The sequence below is a fragment of the Talpa occidentalis genome, unplaced genomic scaffold, assembly GCF_014898055.3.
Source record: "Talpa occidentalis isolate TD23 unplaced genomic scaffold, MPIMG_talOcc4v2.1 talOcc4.4, whole genome shotgun sequence".
NCBI classification, from domain to species: Eukaryota; Metazoa; Chordata; class Mammalia; order Eulipotyphla; family Talpidae; genus Talpa; species Talpa occidentalis.
In genome coordinates, this window is record NW_023604295.1 from 51,967,285 (window position 1) to 51,984,952 (window position 17,668).

The 17,668-nt window shown below is 36.5% G+C and overlaps 1 protein-coding gene across 1 annotated transcript in view; it reads left to right on the plus strand.

Moving 5' to 3' along the window:
* CFAP44 (cilia and flagella associated protein 44) overlaps window positions 1-17,668 on the plus strand; it is a 77,398-nt gene that overhangs the window by 30,491 nt on the left and 29,239 nt on the right. The window contains exons 14-22 of the mRNA XM_037525542.2: window positions 1,866-2,075; window positions 2,648-2,758; window positions 5,289-5,450; window positions 6,490-6,708; window positions 10,387-10,532; window positions 11,093-11,363; window positions 13,666-13,721; window positions 13,884-14,046; window positions 14,954-15,084. Coding sequence (XP_037381439.1) covers window positions 1,866-2,075; window positions 2,648-2,758; window positions 5,289-5,450; window positions 6,490-6,708; window positions 10,387-10,532; window positions 11,093-11,363; window positions 13,666-13,721; window positions 13,884-14,046; window positions 14,954-15,084 — 1,469 coding nt within the window. The remainder of the gene's footprint in view (window positions 1-1,865; window positions 2,076-2,647; window positions 2,759-5,288; window positions 5,451-6,489; window positions 6,709-10,386; window positions 10,533-11,092; window positions 11,364-13,665; window positions 13,722-13,883; window positions 14,047-14,953; window positions 15,085-17,668) is intronic.

A 17,668-nucleotide genomic window follows, 5' to 3' on the forward strand; every position in this document is an offset into this window, starting at 1 on the left:
TATAGCTAAGCTCAGGCCGAACACCATCTCCTCTGCATAGCTCTCTGACCCTGTCTTCAAGCTGAGCTGGTACTCTTTCCTCCGATTGTTTAAGGATCGTGTATATGCCTCTTACAGTACTTAACCACAATCTATTAAATTTTGCTTTATTGTCTTTCCCACCAGACTGTTCTGCGTGGCAACAACCTTCCCTATTCTTCTTTGTGCCTCCAGTGCCTTTGTAGTTACTGATGTCTAGACATTTAGTAAATGCTTGAATAAATAATATGCAACTTGAGTTGAATGGATTATACACTTATTTCCAGGATTCTCATAACTTGGCCTCAGGTCTGATCCATCTTCCTCTAAACAAAACCAGGACTCCTGCCTTTCTGTATGTCTGCATGACAGCAGTACATTTAGATTTAGTACCGTTAGATTTATATTCCTCGCAGACTTCTCCTCTAATCTGAAGACTATGTGACATCTCCATTTTGAGATCTTCAGGGGACCTGGCATTCAACACGCTGAAGACTAAGTTTATGATCTTCTCACTTCCAGCCACCCCTCCCTCCAAAACAACAGCAGCAACAAACCACTTACCTGGCTCCCTTCCAATGTTTCATGTCTCATTAAATGTCTCAGTCGATCTTGACAACCTTCTTTTTCATTCCCCAGATTCAGTCATCTTTAAAATATGTTCCACGTCTCTTATCTCTATCCCACCATCTCAGGTCAAGTGATCACGCTCACTGTCCTGCACTTTAGCAGTCTTAAGATCATGCAGAAGGTCTCCCTGTATCCTATCTAGGATGTCGCAGATCTATTTTCCAACCTGCAGCTAGGATGACTTTTCTGAAATGGTGAATATGATTATGTCACTTCCCCCCTCTGCCCCCCCAAGTTCCAACTAAAATCTTTTGATTTTCTGTTACTCTTGAGATAAAGATTATCCTTATTGAGAAATGCAAGCCATTTTGGCATCTGGTGCCTGATTATCTCCCTTTCGATCCTCGTTCAGTCTACTCTAGTCAAACTACAACTTTTCCAGAGTTAGTTTTCCCTGCCACATGACCTTTGCACAAGTTCTATCCTCTGTCAGGAGTGCTTCTCCTACCTTCCTGCATCTTGTTAATACCTGGGTATCTTTTTGATTTTAGCTACCATATCTTCCTTAAGGAAGCCCTCAGTCCAGGTCAGCTTTCTTGGTTATGTGCTCTCAGCGAATGTTTCTTATCATCTGTTCTTTAAACTCGTAATTCTACTCTCATTTGTGTGATTTCTATCTTCTCCTCCAGACCATAAATTTTATGAAGCCAGGGACATGAAACACTCCTTCTGTTTACCCTTGGGTTGTTGATAATAGGTATTTGGCACTTGGTGGGTACTCTGCCATGTTTGTATTATTTGAATTGCCATTGTTTAAACTCATGGTCAGTGATTAGTAGCTATCTTAAACTAGATGGAAGTTACTAGAAGGTGGGATAAGGAATTACTAGTGAGAAGTCAATGCTTACTATATTTTATTTATTTTTTTTAAACTGATGATTTTTTTTATTTATTCATGCATATGAGAATTGGGGTACAGGCCAGATGTGCAGGAGGGTGAGAGGATTCACCAGAGACAGTGGGGAACAGAACAGGCAGATCCACTGAAACACACTGCTGAGGGGAGCAGTGGGCGAGACAGGAGAGGTCTGCCACACCATGTGGGCATCTCCCTAGCTGGGCAGGATCGAACTCACGCTGCAGAGTCTGCGGACAGCTTCATAGCGCTGCGCTCAATCGCCTACGCCACCAGGGAGGCCCCTAACTGTATTTTAGACTTAAGTTATTTACCTTAATGTTCTTAATTTTCACTCCCTCAATTTTTATTTTTATCTAAGGTAAACTTCAGTGGAGCACAAATTATTGTAGGATTTGAAGATGGGGTTGTTCGCATCCTTGAACTTTATGATCCAAAAGGACTCACACTTTTTGCAGGACGGAAGAAAATTTCAGATGCAGAAATTAGTTTGAAACAAGTTTTCAAACCCCATACTGCTCAGGTCACTGCTTTAGCTTATGAACGTGATGGAGAAATTCTGGCCACAGGGGTAAGTCTGTCTCCTTTTGTTTCCTATTAAACTTTCATTGTTAACTTTGCCTTGTAAGTCTTCTTACATGCCTTATTTTCTGATATTTATTTGTGAAAAATATATTCATAATTTTTTCTTTTCATATTTTTTCAGTGTAGTCTGCATGACATGTAAAAATATTCTTACAAATTGGTTTCTAATGCTTATTTGAAATGGATAGAAAATTTCAATTGGGAATGATGTAAGATGTCATATATAGATATGCTCTTATATGAAATTGTCATAAATAAGGGAATAATCATGTAAATTCTTTGTGCATAATAGGTGAGCGTTTGCTTTGTGGGGTTTTTTTTTTGTGAATTAATCTTCCGTACAGGCATAGAGCTCGTTTTTTCAAAACCACATACTGGAATGCATAGTTGTCAAATGTTCTCATGGGGAAAGTGAAGCAAATGTTTGAAAGAATTTTCCCAGGATAATCTGTGATATATGAAACTGTAGATATAATTTCTATAATTATTAAATGCTTCTTTGAAATCTAAGGAATAGATTTCATATTATACATTGGCGGTTGTTTCTCTTTTTCTTAGAGTAAAGATCAAACAGTATTCTTCTTTGAAGTGGAAAATGGTTATAGACCAATCGGTTATATTAATACTCCTGGACCTGTTTGCCAGTTAATGTGGTCTCCCATGGCTCACGTAAGTAATTATTGTAATTATCATTTATCTTTGTGCTTAATCACAATTACTATGTAATGAAGTGACTGGCCAGACAGAGGATAGAATGTGGAATGATTAGCCCCACTCTCAGGTCCTGTAGTGAGGGGCTGGGGGTGCTGCTCAGCGTGGCTGGTAGAGTACACTAAGAATTCTCACACTCTCCTTCTACCCCATCTCTCGAATGAGTTGGCTATAATCTACTTTGAAAACACCAGGTTTGCTTCAACAATGGTGACTTTAGTCAGACATACATGTCAGAATGCGCTGACTTGGGTCTGTCAGTCCTGACATTCATAGGTTCAGTTCTAAGGCCGGCGGTCTACAGTCTATAACATTCTACCTCCATTTTTTTCTTCTAATAGTCCATTGCCTCTTTCCCAACAAAACTTAGCAATTCAGTATTGATTACTAATCTTATTTAATGCCTCTAATACCTCCTAAGTTTGGACATAAGATAGTTTGGTCAGCTGAATGTTGGCTGAATGTTAATCCAGGTGATCTGCTAAGTTCCAGGATGGTAATACTGATGGGCTGCACAGAAGTGCTGTCAGGACTACTGGAGGCAACATTCATATCTTCTTTTAGCTATTCTAAAGAAAAGGGCTATACAAATGTAGAAGTATCTAAAGAAATGTTTTCTTGAATTAATTAACAAGTACTCATTTTCATCTTTGTGAGGCACCAGTAAAGAAGTCAGTAAATGATACAAAACAATCTCTTCTGAAGGAGAAAAAGACACATTTAAGAAGTTAAATACTGCAGAACTACAGAGTTTCACAAGGGAATTGGTGACTAAAGTATCAGTGGTGTGCATATGCACTGTGAATACAGATCAGGGAAATAGCAAGAAAGGGAGAAATTAACATTAGCCTTTATTTTGTAATACCGTGCCTTAATCTTGACTTGGTGGGATATGTGGATGGGGAAGAGATAGGCACACATTGTTTGGGCAAAGAGAATGTATACTGCAAAGAAAGCCCTATGCTTATGTAACAATATATAATATTACATGCATCCTGCAACTATTTCCTTAGACACAGGCTTAGAAAAGAAATCCGTATTTTCTAGGGTTTAGGAATGGTGGATTGGAAGGGTATGGACGTGACTCTAAAAGGGTATCTCAAGAAAGATTTTTGTGGTGATGGGATAATTATGTATCTTGATTGCTATGGTGGTTACACAAATCTACACATGCATTAAGATAACAATGAGCTATACACACTTGTATTTTAATGTCAGTTTCCTGGTTTTGATATTGTTGCCTAAGAGGTAACCTTAGAGAAATTAGTTGAAGGGCTCATGTCATCTTTCTGTACTATCTTTCGCAACTTCCTGTGATTCAATTATTTCAAAAGAAGTTGTTTAAAAAAAGGTAGGCAAGAGATACCAAAAATCCTCAAATTAACTCAAAAGCCATATCAGGTAGTGCTGCCAATTAGCATTTATATTTTGAATATTTGAAAATTCTAATGTCACAGTAAATTATCCCCATTTCACTATATATGTAGCAAATCATCATGTTGTATACTTAAAAGTTACACAGGGCCTCCCTGGTGGTGCAGTGGGTTGAGTGCAGCACTGTGAAGCTGTCCGCAGCCTCTGCAGCGCGGGTTCGAATCCCGGCCAGCCAGGGAGATTCCCACATGGTGTGTGGCAGACCTTTCCTGTCTTGCCCGCTGCTCCCCTCAGCAGTGCTTTCCACCCATCTGCCTGTTCTGCTCCCCGCTGTGTCTCTGGTGAAGTCTCTCACCCGCCTGCGCCTCTGGCCTATACCCCAGTTCTTGTATAAATTAATCTTAAAAAAAAAGTTACAGTGTTAGATGTCAATTATATTTCAATAATGATGGGGAAAAAGGGAGTGTCCTGTATGTAACTGACATGCTGCATAATTCAGTTGTCCAAATGGCAGTAACTAAGCCCCCACCAGCCCAATGGTCTGGTCTCCTCACTTCCTGAGCACATTAAGCTTCTGCCCATGATTTTCATGTTTGGAAAAATATTCCTTCCTCTTTGAAATACCATTTTCCTTTGACTTTTAGGACAGTATGCTTTCCTATACCTTGTCATTCCTTCTCAGTCTCCTTCACCTAGCAATTAAGTATTAAGTTAACTGCTGTATTCAAATCTCTCGCCTCACTTTTTTCTCTTGATATAGATGATAGATACAGTTCAAGCCTGCAACTTCCTCATAAGTTCAAATGTGCGAAGGTTATTTGCAATTGTAGTTCCTCTAAAAAAAAAAAAATGGTCCCTTAAACCCTCTAACTCATGATGTAATTGTCTACTTATCCTTCACCTTGAAGCTTCACCTCCCACCGGAAGCCTTGTACAATCCTCTTGCTCTCATGCTCTCTTGTACAATCCTTTTGCAGCACTTGTTGCAGTTTGAGTCTCTTTTTAAAATGGTTAATACACATGGCAATTATATTTTCCCTGGTTTATAACCTTTTTGGATCATGCCCCTAAAATTTTGCCTAAATGTAAATGATGTTTAATATTTCCTTTTTAGCCTGAAAGTACGTTACTGGTGCTATGTGAGAATGGCTATGTTCTTGAAGCTCCATGTCCAGCCATAAAGGAGGACGGGGAGGATCGCGACATCGTCTCCTATGAAATCAAAGACATGCCCATAAAATACTTCCATTTCTCAAGTGTCAAATCTAAGATCCTGGTATGAGAGATCCAGCATAATCTTTCAATACTTTTTCTTAGAGTATAAAGTATTCTGTCTCAAGTATAGGGGAAATACGTAGACCCTCACTTTAAGGAACTGTTAATCTGGTAGAAAGTAGCTAACTGTGTTCAAAGGCACTCATGAATATAAAATTAAAAGCACAAATAAATAACTTCAGGGGAAAGAATATAGTATTTTGATGAAGGGGGTAAAGGGAAATCAAAGATGACTGCATGGAAGTGAAATTTAGTCACCTTAAAGAACAGACAGGATTTTGAGAGAATGAAATGGGGAGGAAGACAACAAAAACTTCCTGAGTGAAGTCAGAGTTGTAAAGAGGTTTTGGTGTTTTCAGAAAAGGCAGAATGGTGAACCAGAGGAATGCGATTGGCGGAGGGGAGGTAGTTAGAAGACTATGACTAGCTACTGTGACTCCTAAAATAACAGCCAAGATGTTTCAATGCAATTCCTAAAATATTTGCACCCATAGTGAGTTTTTAAGGAGAGGATTGATGTGATGGGATCATATAAATTAGGAAGATAATTCTGATGCATAAACAATACAATTGAGGTAAGAGATGGGAGGTGGGGACCCCGTGTTTGGGGGCTTTTGCAATAGTCAGGCTGATAGATGGTGAGCGCCCTAAATCACAGTATTACTGAAGATGGAAACATAGAAACCACTTTCCTCATGGACAATCTCAATCACAGGCTGATTGCATTAGGCTCAGGAAATTTTCTCTATTAGAAAGAAAAAAAAAATGACAAATTCTTCAAATCCAAGGTTGATGGGAGTAATACAGCAATGAAGTCATTACAATGATTTGAAAAGCTTAATGATAAAAATATATCCTCAATTGATAATTATTTTTAAATGACATAGTTTGACATCAGAGCTGTGAGTGTTTCTAGGGTCCTGCCTTTTTTCTACGTTCTTAATCATCCCCAAGTGTATGAGTTACACTTGAGGAAATGCAGTTGCTTCTATGTCTTTTAAACATCTTTTACAATATCTTTGAATCTCTTCTTGCAAAAGAGGTTTATAGAAATTGAAAAGAGAAAGGCACTGAAGGAGTTGAAAGAGAAGGAAAGGGAAGAAAGGAGGCAGCTCGCCGCAGAGCGTGGCGAAGAGGAAGTGGAGGAAGAGGAGGAGGAGGAGGAGGAGCAGCCATTACCTGAGATCTTTGTTCCACCAACCCCTTGTCACATCCTCTGTGGATTTTATTCTGAACCAGGGAAGTTCTGGGTTTCTTTGGTAAGTAATAATGTAATGTTTTTAATTATTTTTTATTTATTTTTTATATATTTTTTACATCATTTTTCACTTTTGCACAATGTATGCATTTTCATCTTGGTTATAGTCCCCACACAATTCCCACCCCCCTTGTTTTGATCCTACTCCCTCCTCCCCCCACTGTAGTGTGTCTCTGGTCTAAAGTTGCTTGTTGATTTTGATTTTCACTTTATTATAATTAGTCTTTTTTCTGGTCCCTTATTTAGGTTTTCTAAATTCCTGCTATGAGTGAGACCATCCGGTATTTTTCTTCTTCTTTCTGGCTTATTTCACTGAACATGATCCCTTCCAGCTCCATCCATGTTGCTGCAAATGGCATGAATTTATCTTTTTGATTGCGGAGTAATATTCCATGGTGTATATGTACCACATCTTCTTGATCCAGTCATCTATTTTTGGGCATTTGCGTTGTTTCCATAGCTTACCTATTGTAAATAGTGCTGCTATAAACATAGGGGTGCAGGTGCTCTTTGGAATTAATGGGTCTCTGTCCTTTGGGTAAATACCTAGGAGTGGAATTGCTGGATCATATGGAAGCTCCTTCTTCAGCAAACTGAGGAATCTCCACACAGCTCTGCATAGTGGTTGAACCAGTTTGCACTCTCACCAGCAGTGCAGGAAAGTTCCTTTTTCTCCACATCCTCACCAACATTTGTTGTTGCTAGTTTTTTTTAATATGTGCCATTCTCACTGGTGTAAGATGGTATCTCATTGTAGTTTTAATTTGCATTTCCCTGATTACAAGTGATGCTGAACATTTTTTCATATGCCTGTTGGCCATTTGTATTTCCTCTTTGGAGAAGTTTCTTTTTAGCTCTTCTGCCCATTTTTTTTTTTAATGGAAAGTCATGAATCTTAGTTTATTCCATCCATGGTTCAAATTTTTTTTTTTAATATTTTATATAATTCTTACATCATTTTTCATTTTTGCACAACGTATGCATTTTCATTTTGGTTATATTCCCCATACAATTGCATCCCCCCTTATTTTGACCCTAATCCTTCCTCTCCCTGCACTCCCCCACCATAGTGTGTCTCTGGTTTATAGTTGCTTGTTAATTTTGATTTTTACTTTGTGTTAGTCTTTTTTCTGGTCCCTTATTTAGGTTTTCTAGATTTCTGCTATGAGTGAGACCATCCGGTATTTTTCTTTTTCTTTCTGGCTTATTTTGCTGAGCATGATCCCTTCCAGCGCCATCCATGTTGCTGCAAACTGCATGTGTTTATCTTTTTTGATTGCTGAGTAATATTCCATTGTGTATATGTACCACATCTTCTTGATCCAGGCATCTATTTTTGGGCATTTGGATTGTTTCCATAGCTTAGCTATTGTAAATAGTACTTTGTTTTTGTTGAGTCTCATCAGCCCTTTGTAAATTTTTGTGATCATTCATTTATCATTAGTGTTGTGTGAAAAAATTTTCTCCTAATTGGTAGGATGTCTGTTTGTTTTGGTTACTGTCTCTTTTGCTGTACAGAAGCTCTTTAATTTGATGTAATCCCAGTTGTTTATCTTTGCCTTTGCTACCACTGCTTTGGGTGATGAGTCTTTAAAGATGTTGCTGAGGTGTATGTCATGTAGTGTTTTGCCTATATTTCCTAGCACCATCTTTTTCTGCCCATTAAGATAAGACTTCATTTATTAATGGCTATAGAAGGATGAATGCATGTGAGTTACAGTTGGTTTTGTAGCATCTAAATAGTCTTTATAAGATGAACTGAAGCCATTTGTGACAACATGGATGAAGCTGGAAGGGATTACACCAGCAAAACAAGTCAGGAGAATATAGAGAAATCAGGTGGAATATAGAGAACTCAAACAAAGTGTCAGGAAAAATAAGACAAGACTTGCAAGCTGATCATAGACCTGAGGCATACAGCAGGGGAGGGCAAGGGAGAGGAGCCAAAAGAGGGGAGGAAAGATAACAAGGAGCTGTGGTGATGGATCATAGATGCTGTGGTGGTGACCACTCTGGAGGGCATCAAATACTATCCCAAAATTAAAGATGTAAGGAAAGAAATAAAACATTACAGCAATTACAAAATAACCTTTATCTAAATAACATAAGTATATCTGTTATCACAGTCATGCATGTTCTGGGAGGTTAAAGGGGAGAAGAATTAAAGGTAGAAAGGCCAATGACTAAGGGGTTTTCAGCTGATCTGTTTTTAAATTTTGAGAATAATGACAGGACTGTCAAACAGACCTTTGCTTACATTTGTTACCCACAACTCTGCCATGTGACCTCATGGAATTCTGGAAAGATCAACATTTTATTACTTGTATATCATACAGCTGACAATGGGCTAATATCCCAGTCTGTAAAGAACTCATACAACTCAACAAAAAGGAAACAACTCATCAAAAAGTGGCTAGAAGAGATAGACACTTCTCCCAAGAAGATAACCAAATGGCCAACAGGCACATGAGAGAGTGTTGACATCATTTACCATCAGGGAAATGCAAATCAAAACCACAGTGAGAGATGACCTCACACCTTGAGAGTGGCCCATATCAAAACCACCGGAAACAAGTGCTGGCAAGGACGTGAAGGAAAAGGAACCTTCATGGACTACTGGAAATATAGTTCCTATGGAAAACAGTGGGGGGATTCTCAAAATATTAAAAATAAATCTACCAAAAATAAATAAATAAATAAATCTACCATATGGTCCTGCAAAAACACTAATTTGAGCATGGAGGGGACCTAGTGCTTTCTGGTGGAGGATTATAGGTGCTTTGGTGGTGGGTGTGATGTGGTAACATGCTAAAGAGATGTGAACCTGTCCCCCTAAATCACATACAGTGTTGTAAATCAATGTTACCTCAAAAAAGTTAAAAAAACTAGACCCCCAAAATATTGCCACCCTGAACAAAGTTGATACTTTAATAAGAAAGAAAAGTAAAAATGGAGAGACAAATACTGGAGATTCACAATGATGTGACAATCATATACTCCAATTTTATACTGTGTATTTGTATTATAAAGTATTTTCTATTGCAAAATAACATTTCCTTCATTATAAATTTGTTGCAAATGTCTGTTCCTCTCACCAAAAATAATTGGTGTGGAAATACAAACAAAAAACTTCACTAACTCAACTGACACCAGGTGTTTGGTCAGGACACTCCATAGCTAAGGACTGTAGCTACAAGGAATGATGACAGTTAACTGCAACCCACTTCAACTTTTTCTGTTACTATTTCTTTGATAGCATCTTCTAAGGAGGTAAGCAGCAGGAGAGATGGAAAGTAGTGATGGAAGCACCTTAGCACTGCATTTGTTTGTGCCTTTACCCTTTGTTTTTTGTGTTTTCAAAAAAAACAAAACAAAAACAAAACCCAGCCACTTCTTTTTAAAAGTGCTATTGTACTGTTCAGAGTAATACTTACAGTGGAATCAAGTGGGCAGTCAGAGGTGATAGTCTCTTGTATTGACTTGTAAGTGGGGACAAATCTTTGTAAGGTATAATTATTATGTAATTGTATAGTTACGTATAAACAATGGAAATGCTGTCTGTAATCATAGAAATCATGACTGTTTACACCATTTTCAAAAAATTTGAAATAAAATCTCTCATGTGGTCATATGTGTCTTATATTGAAGTACCACCTTCTGTATTGTTTTTCTTTTCCAGGGTGGCTATGATTCTGGTTTTCTGTATCACTGTGTATTCCTCCCACATGACACAAGCATTAATATCACAGAAAGGAAAGATGAGGCTATTGATTTCCGTCTTCTTGAGGATACAGAGGATAATCCTGTCCAAACTATTACTTTCAGGTAAACATAATTTCCAGAAACCTTAAACAAATTATATCCCATAGTCTGGTTTTGTCTACTGTGAATATTGTCAATTTTTAAATGTCTAAGTGGAGAGGTTTTCAAACAAAGTAAATGTATAAATGTAATCAAAGCAAAACTTGAAAATGTATTTCAGTCCCCTCTCAATTATTTCTGTATTTGAATTGTATGAATTTATTTTGTTACTGAGGATGTTACCTCATGGTCTGACAATGAAAGTTTAGAGTTGCAATGATTCTGAAGAAATCACAAATTGAATCATTAGTTCTTGAATAATTTTTTAAATAATTGAGAATTGACTATGTCAGTCATTCTTTTGAAGATGAGATATAACAGCCCAAATTTTGAATTGATTTCTTTCCCATCTACCCCTTTGTATCATTTTCTAGGGCTGCATGTCTTTTTTAGGGCATCAACATGTGAATTGGGGGGGGGGCAGGGGCAGAATCTGTCTCATAATACCTGTTATTAAAATTTGCCTATTTAAAATAACACATTTTCACATAAATATGAAGAAAAAATTGCTTTTTATTTCCTAGTACTGACCAGGTTATGATGTTTTGTGGAATGCGAAATGGAGCAATTCGAGTCTATATCCTGAAAGAGAACGATCCTTCACTGACCTCCCTGGTGGACTACTGGCACTGCAGCATTCACGACAATGACTACGGCTGCGTGAAAGCCCTTGCGACTAGCTTTGATGGCCGCTTCTTGGTGACTGCTGGAGCAGATAGTAATATCTTTGTTTTCAACGTTTTTTCTGAATTTGAGTTAAAGGAAATCCTCAAAGCCAAAGTGCCTTCTCCTAGGGTATGTAATTAATAAAAAAATTATTTTAAAATAGTGATGTTAAATTGTTCAGATTCTTTTAAAAATGGAAAACTATTTCATAGACACAATTATCTTGTAGTCTGATCTTTTCTACCAGTATTGTAATTTTGACTTTCTGGTGCCTCTATTATCAAAAGGTAAAGGCACTAAATTCCCATTATTACTAAAGGCGTAGAATTCCTCAAATTAAAGGCTGTCAAATTTTCTGTGTCATTTACTTTCTTGATCAGTTTCTTTGTTTTCCAAATGCACACTTTTTCCAGATATAGATTTTGCTTTTGATTTATCTATTTTATTGTATAAAAATTCTAATTTATGCTTTTGAAAGGTATTGTGAAAGTATTATTAGAATATAGGAATGTGATTTGTAATCAAATATTTAGTTAAGTTATTCTCTTTATTGGCAGAATAGATTATTGGTTTTGTAATGAAAGACTCAGGATTCAGGTTCCCAAATTATATCCTTTTCCCCTATTATAGGACCTGAATTTTCTACTATCAAAGTGATTCTTTTGGACACAATCACTAATAACCATTACAATTGTACCTAAAGAGTAAGAAATGATTTTAGAAAGATCATAGTTAAAATTCCTGTGAAGACACTGTCTTCTCATTTAACAGATAAACAACTTCACAAGAACATACAAAGGAGGTGGGGATGATATAAAAAGGAAAATTTTCATGTCTCTTAATAACAGCAAAATTTGGAGAATCAGCTTCTCCAAATTTGTTGTCTGGAGAGGCCCAACTCAGGACAGGTATTACAGAAGGGAAAGTAGATGAACAAGAAGAAATCTTTATCTTTCTACCTGGTGCCAACTCAATCAATGGAAACCTACATTGAATACAAAAAATTCATTCCACTTTTTTATTAAAGTATAATGGGACACTATAAAAATTCCACTTTTATGACTGTAATAAATATTTCTGAAGTCAGAGGGGGCAGATTCAGCTGTTAAGAAGGCAACATCAGAAAGAATTTAAAAAGCAAAACAAACTAAGCTCTGCATAGGTCCAAGGATAAAACTTACTCTGCTTTAGAATCAGCTGGGGAGCCATTGAAGGTCCAAATGCCTGAAGCCTACCCAAGAGCAATTAAATTAGAGTCTCTGAAGGTGAGGCCCACCTACCCATATTTTATACACAATCTCCCCTCCACCCTTGTGATTTTAATGTTCTGCCAGGATTGAGAGCAATTGGCATACATTTTGAATCTGTTGAAAGCACCTTTGTTTAACTGCAACTGAAGGTAAATACTGAGGTCAGATGGGAGACACTGAGGTCAGGAGATAGTTGATTATCATATAAAATCCTAGAAATCTCTGATATTGGAGAACCAAGTGATTTAGCCCTGGACAATAAAAGAAAAAATAAATAAAACTCAACAAAGTCATATCCTAAGTGGTGAAAAGTAAATGTAGTGTATTTGATATGTTTTTTAATTTGGTCATGCTTTATGGCTTGACTTTTACTAATGTCATAAACCTTATCTTCCTTAAAAATATGTATTAGACTTAATTTTCTTGTGTGTAGACTAATATTGTAATAAAACAATTTGACCACAAGAGAGTCTTTGAAAGACTGCTAAACAGAGACCTGTTATGAATGAAAAGAGAATAAATGAATTAAATTTTACTTAAAAGCTGATTAGCTAGTTCACTGGATTATTATAATTCCCTTAACAGCTTAAGACATTTTACCACACAGTATCTGAATGAACAAAGTGCTTTTAAAATTTGCTTCATACTGCTCCTTAATTTAAATTGATTTCTAAAGGGCGATTCATATTTCCAATTTTATCTTTCTTTCTCAAGGAGGAGGAATCGTCTGTGTATTTCTCACTGTAGGTCTTCTTTTGATAAGGTCAAGTGAAACATATATCCCTGAAAATCTTCCTATTACACGCAGGAGATATTTTGGGTGAAATATGCATATTTGAAAGGGGCATGCTAAAAATCAGCATTTTAAAGTAAACGACCTAGAAGAATGTATTCTTTTTAGTAACTGGTGAATATTAGTAACTCTTATCTTGTGGTATGAGTTATGATGATATAATATTCTGCATACTTATGATTAAGTTTTCAAGACTCTTGAAATGAAGCAGAAATAAGCAAGTTTAGTCAACTGTAATTTTTTTCAAGTTTACATTGTGAAAATATTTTCCATGTTTACAATTGTTAGAAATTGACAGGAGAGAAAAAAATTCAGTTTACTACTTATTAGATATTTTAAGAGACACATGCTATTTTAAAGAACTAATGTTTTACTCCCCTTCTTACAGCTTGGAATTGAAAGAGAACCAATTCCACAAGATATTGAAGACCCCAAAGCCTATAGGTATGGGAATTCTTGATAAATAACTGACTAGGTCTGAACTTTTGTAAAACTAACAAGTTACAATTGATCAAACTAATTGAACTTATAAATTATCCTGTGCTGTATTTCACTTCGGCTATTTCTGTATCCTAATCTTTTATCCTTTTACATTTCTGTTTTCAGTATTGAGAATGCTAGGAGAAAAAGAGAACATGATAAGTTAATGAAAGAGGTGGAAGAAATAAAAGCTGGGAAGAGAGAAAAACTCAAAGCTTTGAGGAATGAATTTAGGAAACTACTGAAAATGAATGAAAAATTACCACAGCATATGCAGTTTAAACGGACAGTAAGCCCAAAATAAATTTGATTTTAATTTTATCATATGCTGTTATGGATCTGGCCAACAAGTAGGAACATTTAAAAGTGCCTTTGGCAGTGACTAAACTGCTGTAGACCTTTACACACAACTTGGTTGGTTTGCAGATGAGATGAACCTCTGCACATAATACAAAGTTTACTTCTGGATATAGTGAATTTGCTTTTTTTTTGGTAACAAGCTAAAAATATAAATATGTTAAACCTGTTTATCAATACTTACACCTACTCAAGGTATCTAACTGTTGAAGTCTCTGATTCCATTTCTATAATTCATTCTTTCCAACACACCTAATGAATATTTCTGAAAGATGATTTTGTATAGTTGTAGCTATGAGAACAATCACCAAATTAGTTAAGCTAATTCTGTATTTTTTCCATTGTGAGCGGGGAACAGAGCAGGCAGACCGATGAAATACACTACTGAGGGGAGCAGTGGGCGAGACAGGAGGTCTGCCGTGCCATGTGGGACCCTCGCCGTTGGCTGGGGTTCGAACCTGTGTTGCAGAGGCTGCGGACAGCTTTGCAGCCCAGCGCTCAACCGCTGTGCCACTGGGGGAAGCCCTAGATATTTTTATTTTTTAACTTTGTGCACTCTCCAATATTCTGTTAGCATACGTTATTTTTATTGTGGGAAAAATTTTAATATGTAACTATTTGCATTATTTTTAATTATTTTTGAGAACTTTTCATATTTTGTGGAAGTCAGGTCAAAAGACAAAACTCTTTAGAAAAGAGAGTTGGAGCTATTTGAATTATGATTCAGCACAAAATTGAGGACAAAACTTAAAAATCTGTATCTGTGAATGAAATAGGAATGAAAGTGTACATTGACAAAAATGCCCGTTTTGATGAGCATATCTCCTTGTAATCTGCAGGATTTTGATGTAGATTCCAAAATTCGTGCTGCGATTGATAGAAAAACAGTTCACAAAATTAAAAAAGTGGAAAGCGAATTAGCTTGGGAAAAAGAGAAGTATCACCTTGGCCTAATGAAGCTACAGAATAGGTAGGATCCATATTTCCTGGAAGCTAAGATGTTTGAGAACATATATTTGAATAAAGAGTTTACAGTGGATGAATCAAAGTAGTCAATCAAAGTGATCAGATAAATCTCCTGAAGGATTATTGGTGCTTTGGTGGTATGTGTGATATGGTAACATACCACATTTGGTGGTATAAAAGGGATGACTCTCTGAGTCCTATAAAACATTGTAAGGCAATTTTACCATGATAAAAATGACATAATTGAAAATAATCTCCTGCAGTAGCCACTAAGTCTTGAAATCTCAGTGAGTCCTCATGTCACTACTACTTGAATCTTCTTGAACTTTCATGCATGCTAGTTCCTAGATTAAATCTGAGAATTTTGTTTAGGTAGACTTTTTTTTTGTATTTTTTTTTTATTTTTATATTCCCCATGCAATTGCACCCCCCTTATTTTGACCCCCAATCCATCCTTCCCCCCGGCCCCATCATGTGTCTCTGGTTTATAGTTGTTGTTTAGTAGACTTTTTAGCAAATCAAACTGCAGTATATACTTTCTACTTTTTGGAAAAGTGTCATATCTAATTAATATATGATCATGTACATATTAAAAAATAAAATTGAAGCAAAGGATTTATAATGAAAGAAAACCTCTCTCTCTCATGGACCAATTTGACTTCCCAGAGGAAATTGCCCCCTCCTTTTTTTTTTTTTTTTTTTTTTTTGGCCTTTTGAGATTATTACAGCAAAATGCATACATCATAACTGAACAGCTTTTCAAATTTTTATAGGTGTATAAACACATATATACACTACCTAGGTTAAGGACATTTATAGCACTCTAGAAAGTTCACTTGCGGCCTCCTCCAGTAAACATTTACTCTCCAAATGTGAGTAGTTATCGCCAGGGATTCATTTTGTCTAGGAGCTCTTGTGTCTGGCTCCTTTTGCTAAGTATCATGGCTAAGATTATTTGCATTATTGAAGAAGATAGTAGTTCATTGCTTTTGTAATGTTCTACTTCCTGGTTATACCACAATTTAACCATTGATGGATATTTGAGGACTTTCTATTTTTTTGGTTACTATGAACATTCTTGTGCATGTTTTTTGATAGGCATAAACATTTTTGTTACCTAACAAGGTAGAACTGGTGGGTGATAGGTTTTATGAACATTTAGCTTAGACTCTGCCAAACAGTTTTCCAAAATGATCCAATCAGTTATACTCTGATTATTAATGTATGAGCATTCTGATCAATCCCCACTGTATTAATATCCTATTGTTTCTGAAAGAAAGGTTGGTTTAAAATAGCAGACATTTACCATCTGGTACTTCTGGAGGATAGAAGACTATAACCAAAGTTGTTTACTTGAGTTGGTTTCTTCAGAGAGCTGGAGAATCTGTTCCGTGGCTTTCCCTGAGTTTTCTGGCAGTCTTTGGTGTTTGTTGACTTATAGATGCATCTTTATAAATCTGCCTTTAGATGGTGTTCTCTGTGTCTCTTCATGTAATCTTCTCTCTGCATGTCCAAATTCCCTCTTTGTATGAGGACAGTCATGTTGGGTTAGGGCACAAATCTGAGGTTCTTATTTTAACTTGATGACCTCTGTCAATACCCCATTTCCAACTAAGGTCACATTCTTAGGTACTGGGGATTAGGACTTCAGTATATCTTTTTTAGGTCACATGTTTCAAGCTATACCATTCATGTGGTCATTCTTTAATAGTATCTTTGTAATTTAAAGGGCATTTCCCTGATGAGTCATGAATTCCAACTTTTTTCCTTGTATTGGTGGTTATTTGTATATTCTCCTTTATTAAGTGTTCATTATTATTTATTAAAAAATATTAAATCTTTTGTTCATCTGAATAACTGGGTTATTGGAGTTATTTATATCTTCTATATATGACTTGTCATACAAGACACATGTATATATGTGGCACGTATGTATGCATATGCTGTCAGGCAAAATATCTTTCTCTAGTCTGTGACTTGTCTTTTCACTCTTTTTAATTTTATTTTGTAAAAGAACTGGGGTGTAGGCCAGAAGTGCGGGGGTTGGGGGCTGGTGAGAGAATTCGCCAGAGACAGATGGGGTAGCAGGAGCAGTGTGCTGCTCCATATGTGGGTTAGCTCCTTGGCCCAGGATCGAATTCAGGCTGTAGGTCTCATAGCACTGAGACTTAACCCTTAGGCCCCCAGGGAGGACCCTCTTTTCATTCTATTAATGGTGTCTTTTTTTGAATAGAAAGTTTTAGTTTTGATAAGTTTCAACTTATAAGTTTTTTTTTTTGGGTTAGTGTTTTTATATTGAAGTAAAAGAATCTTTGCCTAGTCCCAATTCATGGACTATGTCTCCTATATGTTTTCTTTTACAAACTATTGTTTTGCTGCTATCTGTCTTGAATAATTTTTGTGGGTCGTGTAAGATGGAGATCAAGTGTCATCGGTTCCTGTATGGATATCCAGTTGACTTAGTAACTTTCGTTGAAAAGATCATCCTTTCCTCACTAGAGAGTAGTGGTATTTTTGTCATGAATCATCCTACTACTGACCTATTTATCTTTGTGCTGGTATCAGACTATCAAATTATTCTTGACATT